The sequence below is a fragment of the Leiobunum rupestre genome, chromosome 3 (assembly GCF_980474605.1).
Source record: "Leiobunum rupestre chromosome 3, qqLeiRupe1.1.hap1, whole genome shotgun sequence".
NCBI classification, from domain to species: domain Eukaryota; kingdom Metazoa; phylum Arthropoda; class Arachnida; order Opiliones; family Sclerosomatidae; genus Leiobunum; species Leiobunum rupestre.
Window position 1 is genome coordinate 75,892,841 of NC_143386.1, and position 9,061 is coordinate 75,901,901.

Genomic DNA, 9,061 nt, shown 5'->3' on the forward strand with positions numbered 1-9,061 from the left:
CAATGCGGATAGTTCACCGCCGAGCCATTGACTTCCTTAGGGAAAATATTAACAATTATGATAAGGCGGGTTATTTTTTACTAAACGGATTAATAGAATATCTGTATATATTGTTTATGGAACTTTGTTTGTTTATTCTTTGGTACGGCTTTGTTTTGTTTTAAAATTTTGTTAAATTCTTAACAAAATTTCATTGTTACCTTTTAATAACGCTTAGAAAAAAGATAATTATTCAAAACTCCCGCAGAAACTATATCAAAGTAATAATATAGCACCGCCGTGTGGAGAACTATCAATTAAACCGGGTAAAAAATATAATATCTTCAATTTTTCGAACTTTAGTCAAATCTCGACGCGTTAAAAAAACACAAAATGAAAGTATATAAAGCCGTTGCCGTAAATATAGATCTATTCTTTCTTAGTTCTTGGCTGTCAGACGAAATACTACAGGACGGGGTCCTGGTGTCGGTCAAAAGTTATGAGGTTACTTTGCGGTTTTAATTAGTATGTCCGGTCTTCGGTCAAGAAAAGAGTTAAATTGTTTTCGCGTTTGGAACGTGAGTGAAGGGACTTAAGTGTATGAACAGTGCGTGTTTAAGACTGAAAGCGTTAAAGTAATTGTGAACTAACTCAAGTCAGCTGTAAGATAAAGTTGTTATTTTTTTGAATTGGAATAACCTAATTATACCCTTGAAATTATCAACTCAACCTGTGAGGCTAATTAAGTAGATTGGAAGTAATTAGTAGCGAACAGCTCTCAGCTGTTAATTAAGGCAAGAGTTTATAGTAAGGTAGTTTGAATTTAGTTAAAATTACTCAGTATAATTTATGATATTTACTTAAGTCTAAGTGTGTTTTGGTTTATGTTTCAATCACGATGAACTAAGACAAATCTAGTCTTAGACACTTGAGTACCAGTTCTGTACAATTACGTAGGAGGGATATATATTGTTCGATCATTGATGAAAGTTAAATCTAGAACGTTCCATAGACTATTTTGAATAAAAATAAACATTTATAATTTTGCATAATTCTGGTTGCTATTTTATTTTCTAATCACTCGCCCACAACGTTACAGTTCTGGCAATCCCGAATAAAATTTTCGATGTAACGTCGACGGGAAATTATTCTCTTAAATTTATCGCGCGGCCTTGGGGAATATTCGTTTAACAAAATTTCGATAAAATATCATTTAATTAAAATCGGCCCGATTTTGTTAAAATTATAAACCAAAAAGCGAACGGTCGTTATAATACCCTCTGTAGATATTTCTTTCATTAAAATTTGCTTCGTATTATATTCAACTGGGTTTAATTCAATTGTGCATTTTTATAGTACGTCTAACTCACTGTTGTAACTACTTATGATAATATGAATAAATTAAAATTGGTCGTTTCGTCTCAATTATTTTAATTATAATTAAAATTTTATACCGGGCGGGATAGAACTGGGATAACATTTTTAACAAATAACTCTAAAATGCGGAGATATATCTTAAAGGGTTATGTCTAGAAATTAATACCACTAGGGACTATTCTTCCGAGGAGAGGTATATTTTGTAGTTGTAGATATTCAATACAAAATATAACAAGAGGCATTTATTTATTTAAATAATTTTTGTGAAGAACAGTTAGTTGTGATAGAGTTGAACCTTTTAAATTCGTTCTTCGAGGACCAAGTGTCAGTCCCGTGCTGGAAAATACACGTTCGTCACTCGTTTGTGACGCGGGAATAACTAGAATTCTTTCAAAGTACGCCGAGACACGCAACTTGCAAAAAGGCCTTTCTATAAAGTAACATTGGCCTTCTTGTAAACGGGCTCGCGCGCTTCCTAATATTTCCGTGCGAGCTCAACAAAAACTAAAATATGCGCGCGCTCTCTAAATTTAACTGCACGATGAATCTAACGTAATCACGTGACCTCTCGTATTTTATATGAAGATCTATTAAAATTCGACGAGTCGCCCTTTTTATAAAGATCAAGCTTTCAAAACTGAACTGAACTCCTACGTATCTCGTGACGAAGGCGATACATTAAAACAAGTTCGACTATATAGAAAGGCTTATTCGCAATTTAACGCCGTGAAATCAAAACAAAAACCAAAACAAAACGTAAGAGAAGTTTAGGCGAATCGGACGACTGAGACGACCTTGAAATGATAGACAATAGATGCTAGTCGCGCTGCTCGCAGAACTCATGACGTCTATCTCTCTCCCACCCCCTCTCTCTTCGTACAACACCCGAAGGGCCGAATCATTTCACACGACCAACGCAGTACGCTGTAGCGGGTAAGGGTAGGGTCAATTGAAAATTAGCCCGACTCGTCTCTACTTAGCAATATCAATAAGACTAAATGTTTAACATTAGTGAAGTCAAGTTGTCGGTGGTTCAGTTAATATGCTCTGTGTCTGGCATTCAAGCAGGCCTGACATCGAATATCGTCGCTTTCAGAAATCGGCTTTCGGATAACATTTAACGGGCATTTTGGTAAAATATATAGATGAACACGTGAAAACGGGAGCAGACCAAGCATAATCAGATATAAATTAAGAAATCAAAACTTTTGATTTCAAAGTAAAAAAGATTATTATAAACTTTTTTCCAAATAAAGTAAGAACTCCTTAATTTGACATCATTTTGCGGCATGAATATAGAAATTACTAAATGAGAACGGCAAAAATGAAAAGTTAATTCCTCAAGATTTCACCCAGTGACGTCATCCAAGTTCAACTGATTTATTTAAACTTTACGCACAACTAATATATTACAATACTAAAGAATCTACTTTTAAGATTTCGCTACAAGGCATTTTACCGAGCACTGGCTGAGATTTCCAAACAATATAAAGGTAATCTAGGCAGTCAAAACTACTAGTAACTTTAAGTTGGCTATCTCGTTGTGTGATATCTTAATATAACTTTAATCTTCGTCATCCCTTATGTATGTCACATAATTCGTAAAAGGCTCCTCATCGTATAGTTTTTACAAAATTATTTGTTTCGACAGCTGTGAAGTGAATTTTTTTACTTACCTTTAATATCTTTGGTCTATATTGTTGGAAGACCCAATCTTTCTAAATGATCATTTTCAAATATTTTGATTTTTCATAATTGATATTTTAAACTACAAGTCACGTGAAAAGACAAAACCACAATTGTGTTCAGAAACTTTCCGGCAGCTACTTTAAATCTGCTGCTTTTGTCAAAATAAGTTTGGTTGAAAAATTGTGTATATGAGAATAATTATTTTATTGCTATATGGAATTGTCAAACGCTGAATAATTACCGTACACGTCAGTAATTTAAAGTTAACCCCTCGGCCGTTCAATGGTTGTAACTGTGTTATTTTCGATAAATCAACAAACCTTCCTAAACTATTTTTAAATATTATCTTTTGATCAATGTAAATTTTTGATAGATTATATATAATTTCCACAACATTTAACACAATTATTAAAAAAACCCAAATAAAGCAATAATTTTAATTTACTTGAAACTGATTTTCCGACTTGAATATTACAAGTTAAATTTAAATCTATCCGACAACGCTTTACAAAAGTAAAAGTAAAGTTTGTAAACAAATTATAATCGGTGTTGAGTGTAATTTTACATTGATAAGAAACGATAGATTAAGTGCATGCTTTTGATTTTTGCGGGAATTAATTACCCAAAGAATTTGCGAAATTGTTTCACATTTAAAAACTAGTTACTTATATCTCAAAGATTCATTATACCAATTTAATAAAAAAAATCAAGTGTTGAGAACAATAGTACAATAAGAAGGATATTCGTGACCTCACTTCAACCAAAAAATTACACAAATAATGCCCTGTATCCCTTTAGAGATCAAGGGTTTTATTTCAACACTGTATTGGTAATCATATAGATGGCACTAATTTCGTTGCTTGACATTATCTCAAGCGTAGATAAATGTAAAATAATACATTATTTTTACAATAATTGTGAAATTATTTTCATTGTGCGACATACATATTTTATGATTTCGGTTTAAAAAACATCGAAATTTCATAAATTTAAATGATTTGTTAATTTAAATCCTTAAAAGAATGCAGCTTTTACCGAACAATTTGTTGATTTAAATTTGGGCAAAGGTTTGGTTACAGGCACGTGCAAACAATTTTTTCTTAATAACATTCTTCAGTATTTCGTCGACGAAAAGATTAAAATTCGTCTCTTAGCTTCCCGTAACATCAACAGAGTGTCAAAATAACCACCACTGGCCTCATCTTTCGTTTCTTTCAAAGTTTTGTTCCGATTCTTTCGCGCAGGATACCTGTCGAAGTAGTCTGTAAAGCTGGTTCGTATTGTAAAAATAGTTCATAAGGATTTCAGTAAATGGTTCTTCTAAAGAAGGCCCTCGGACCGAAAGCTCCAGTTGAAAGTTGTTTAAATAAACCAAATTTTTAAATCTATAAAACTCAATCATGTTAAAAAATCAATTGATTAATTGTAATTTCGCATTGTTTAAGCCTAACTTTTTCACTTGAGAAATGTGTTTAAAGATAAAGCAAATATTATGATAATAATTTAAATATAAGCATAGCTTGCAAAAGATTTAGCAATGAAGTTAATCAAGTTACAGTAAAAATCGAATATCTAGCGTCGTTAGAGCTATGGGACATCGATATTACAATACAAAGCAAAGAAAAAGAAAGGTGCAATTTTATTTCAAAATCTGACCAGACGCGTTAAAATTAATATTTTTACATCACAATTTTATGTGAAGATATATTTTTTAAATGTGTTCAATACGGGTTTACAGTTCACACTAAAGCTATTTTTTTTCATGATCCATTATTTTGTTTGTTGTCAAATTATTTCGTGAAGTGGTTGCAATGAAGTTTAAGTATTCTATTCTATTTTTACCACCCGTGTCTACCGTGTCCACCACTTCCCCCGTAACCACCTCCGTATCCGCCACCCCAGCCGTATCCTCCTCCGCCACCACCTCCTTTTCCAAATCCGCCGTCTCCGAACCCACCGCCTTTTCCGCCAAATCCGCTGTCACCGAATCCACCAACTTTTCCGCCAAATCCTCCACCTCCAAATCCGCCAAATCCTCCACCTCCAAATCCGCCAAATCCTCCACCTCCAAATCCGCCGTCTCCAAACCCGCCGCCTTTTCCGCCAAATCCTCCACCTTCGTGTCCACCTCCGCCAAATCTGCCTCCTCCATATCCTCCGTGCCCACCGCCTCCAAATCCTCCTCGTCCGCCGCCTCCAAATCCACCACCCTTGATTGGAACTACTTTGATGGCGATTCCAAAGGATTTTCCTCCTCCTCCACCGTAGCTGCCTGCGTAGCCACCTCCGTACGATCCTCCACCTCCGCTATATCCTCCGTAACCTCCACCGCCGTGATTTCCCGCTTCGACGGTGAAAGCAATGGCCAAGACCACCAGCAGGAAATTTACCTGCTTTATACATTCATGTTAATAAAGTTACTAACAAAGTATAGTTCATTTTATTAATTATTGCACAACGTTTTGACGACCAAAGGAAGATATCATCTTAAAGAAGACACCCACACCGAATATAAAAGCAAGACATTTTATTACACGCTTGGCTTAATAAATCTGATATTATCACACGTATAAAGATGGCATTAATTTAGCAATAAATAAGGTCAATGGCATGATATTTATAAAAAGTTTCTTATGCTTAAAGCAGTGTTTTTACATTAATTTTACGATATAGAATATAAATGGTACGTGCTTTTTAAAAAACTGTCAAATCAACCAATAGCCGATGTGAAAGACATGCCCTTTAGAAACCATTTGGTAAATTTTAGAAAATAAAACGGTCACGCATGTTATGAAACATGTGGTCTAATTTACCAAACATCGAATATAAAAATATAATAAATTTGTTTGTTTAAACTTGCCATATAAAGAATAATAAATGCACGCACTTTGAATAATGTAGCAACTATCGGATATAAATGGCACACACTTTATAAGACGCTGGATTTTTAAACTAAATATTAAATTTAATAAAACACAATATCCCATACGTCACTTTCTAGGAGTAGTTTGATCAATAATTTTAAACTAATTCTCCTTACATTACGTTAAAAGACTACTTTAAATATCACCCGATTATTTCACTTAAAATATTACTTCGTGATCCAATCAGAAATTTATTATTACAAAATTTTTATGCTAAAAATATACCTTTATCATTAAGATCTTACAATTATTCAACGTAAATGTTGTTTTTATCATTGAAACTACCAATTTAATATTTAAATTTTACACGTATAATTGGCATTTAATATCGAATGAAACAATTTACACGTGAAATGATGGCGTTATTATCCAATTAGTTTTAATTAATTTTAATACTTTTATATTTTGGAGCATTAAATAAGCACTTTAATATTTTAAATTTATTTTCAAAATAAACAAAAATCCATGTATCAATTTAGATGAATTGCGGTAAAATATCAAGACTTACCAAGAACTTCATATTGAAGAGATGAATGCGTTCCGATGTATCCTTAAAGACTTGCCAACATCTTTGAAGAAACGTATTGCTCTTCAAAATTATTTATACTGAAATAGTTAGATACGTAGTAGCGGGAATACTGTAATACATGACCCTACGAGGTCACGAGCGCTAGAAAAGATGGGTTTTCCCTAAACCGCGCCAAAGCCAGTCACACACGAGCATCCGTCTTATAATTAGCTTACTTAATGTCAAAGGTAGTGCCAGAGTATTTCTAATTTCGTAATAGCAACAATAAATCATACTCTGAGAACTTAAACGTCCTAATTTTGAAAGTCAAGTTTTAAAGAAACCTTGACTTGGCAAAAATTTAACGTTTTTATGGTTTATACAAGTGAAGTGATAATAGCCGAAAAACTGCCTTAATGTGGAGATAGATAGAGGTACTAAATTTTTTACTTCATAATTTTTCGTAAAATAAATTATATGTAAATTAATAACAATAAAATAAAATATTTTTTCATACAAATTATGTTCTATGTTACCTCTAATAATTCTTTTGGAAAATTTTCTTTAAACCCATAAACTATCATTTCTTATCTTAATTTTGGATTATTCGATATTCCTATTTCTTAATAATCCTTAAGTATATAGTATGTTATTTTTTTATATAAAAGGTTGCTTCATCTATACGATGTTTTCGCTCTAAGCAAGCACATCAGAAGTAAACCGGTTTAATATTTACCGACGCGCATTTCCTTCTAGACAATCTTCTTTATTATTCAGTTTCGTCGATGTCGTAACTATAGTACATCTGTTTTTTTCACCGCTTTATTATGATTATCGTCTTCGAAATCTATATAATCTTTTTTAGCATTCTTAAGAAATATAAAATGACCATATAGAGAAACCGAAAAAATATAAACAATTAATTTACATTTTTCTTTGGAATAAAAAAGCTGGTACCTAGTATTGGAGAGTAAATAACTATGAAATATAGCAAACTCCACCGAGCTTAAAACGTGATTTTTTCCAAAACTTATCTCAAAGTGGACTTTCGGATAAATATACCGTTTAGGAAATTACGTTTATTTTTTAGGGAAATACCCATTTGTAGAAACGTTACGACTTTTTGAAGGAACGTGAAAAATATTAACTTATTAGAATTGTATAAAATACCTCTTATCAAAGAAAATTTTAAAAGAACATACCCCTTCAAAGGATCTACTGGTTTGCACCTCTTCAAAAATAATTTAAAGCACTCCAGAGTTTCTGCGCATTGTGACTTATCATTTAAGGCTGGCATCACTATTGTTTACGATGTAAAATGTAAAAACATAACTGCGCAAGAATATTAAGTAAGGAAAAACTGTATTTTTACTATGTGATAGTATTTTTCTCCTCACTATTTCTGCTACAAAATGTTATATGAAAACTAAGCCTGTCTGCAAATGTACACGTTTCAAACAAATAACATTAGAAGTATTGAGATAATAAATTTATTATTTACTTCTGATGAAACATTTACTTTACTTTTAACGACATCGGTATCAATGGTGATAAACTGCGTTATAAACACAACATGACTTTAACTAATTAAGATTCTATAACTTTCGTCAGGAATCCATACCTCTACTTGGAAAGCTTATTCGCGGCAGATTTTCGTCTCGATGTGGCTGATGATTTTTTTTTAAACTTAAAAAACAACTACGTATGATGGGAGCGCGCGCAAAGTGGATTTTGTTTACTCGTAGGTACGGCCAAAGCCGTTAGAAAGATTTTACCATACGCCAAACCACAAGATAAGCATTCCAAGTACAGATATGGATTGCTGCTTTCGTTCAATTATATAACATTTACATATTTTAGGTATAATGAAATTTGAAATAGGCATTTTAGTGTTAACATAAACATTATCTGTAGGAAACGCTTACATTTATGTGAATATCAATAAATTTTGCATCTTATCCGGAATTATTTCGTCATTTGTAAAATGATTCTAAGGTGAACATACCTAAGGTATGATGAAGATCATATATGATTAAATACCAAAAAACCTGAATTTCTAACGAATTTTATTTATAAATAAAATAATAAAATATTGAAACATGTTATTTATTATTATTTAAGAATTTTTACATTCAAATTTAATAATTTCAATCAGACATACAAAATCTTTAAAAGCGGTAAGTTACCGAACATCATTTTTGTATTTATGGTTTTTACAAGAATTAATTTCCGCAATCCTTGACCTTTTCTACGGTCCGTTTTGAGGAGGAAAAATACCCTTTTCTGTTCACGGCAAACGTAGCTAAAACCAGTTACTCAACAACAAAATTGAATTTACGAATTATATATGTACAATATATTTCGATTGAAATGAAGACACTAATATATACCGTGTGTAAATTAAAATGGAAAGTATTTAATAACAAAATAAAAACCGTGTACATCGAAATGGCAAAGGATTTAATAAAAAAATATATACCGTGTGTACATTGAAATGACAAAGGCTACAATTACCAATTATATACCTTATGTACATCGAAATGGCAAAGGCTATAATAACCAAATATATACCGTGTGTACATCG

The 9,061-nt window shown here is 32.3% G+C and overlaps 1 protein-coding gene across 2 annotated transcripts; it reads right to left on the reverse strand.

The window, feature by feature from the left end:
• Positions 1 to 3,260: 3,260 nt before the first annotated feature.
• Positions 3,261 to 6,697, reverse strand: LOC149954618 (uncharacterized). 2 transcript variants are annotated; one of them, XM_090167660.1, is made up of 2 exons: positions 6,478 to 6,697; positions 3,261 to 5,435 (listed from the first exon to the last, which is right to left on the reverse strand). In XM_090167660.1, exons 1-2 carry the CDS (start codon positions 6,487 to 6,489, stop codon positions 4,884 to 4,886), a joined length of 564 nt encoding a protein of 187 aa, XP_090023786.1. In that variant the 5' UTR covers positions 6,490 to 6,697; the 3' UTR covers positions 3,261 to 4,883. The 2 variants fall into 2 exon arrangements, with proteins under 2 accessions (XP_090023786.1, XP_090023785.1); XM_090167659.1 differs by having other exon boundaries at positions 3,261 to 5,438.
• Positions 6,698 to 9,061: the final 2,364 nt, after the last annotated feature.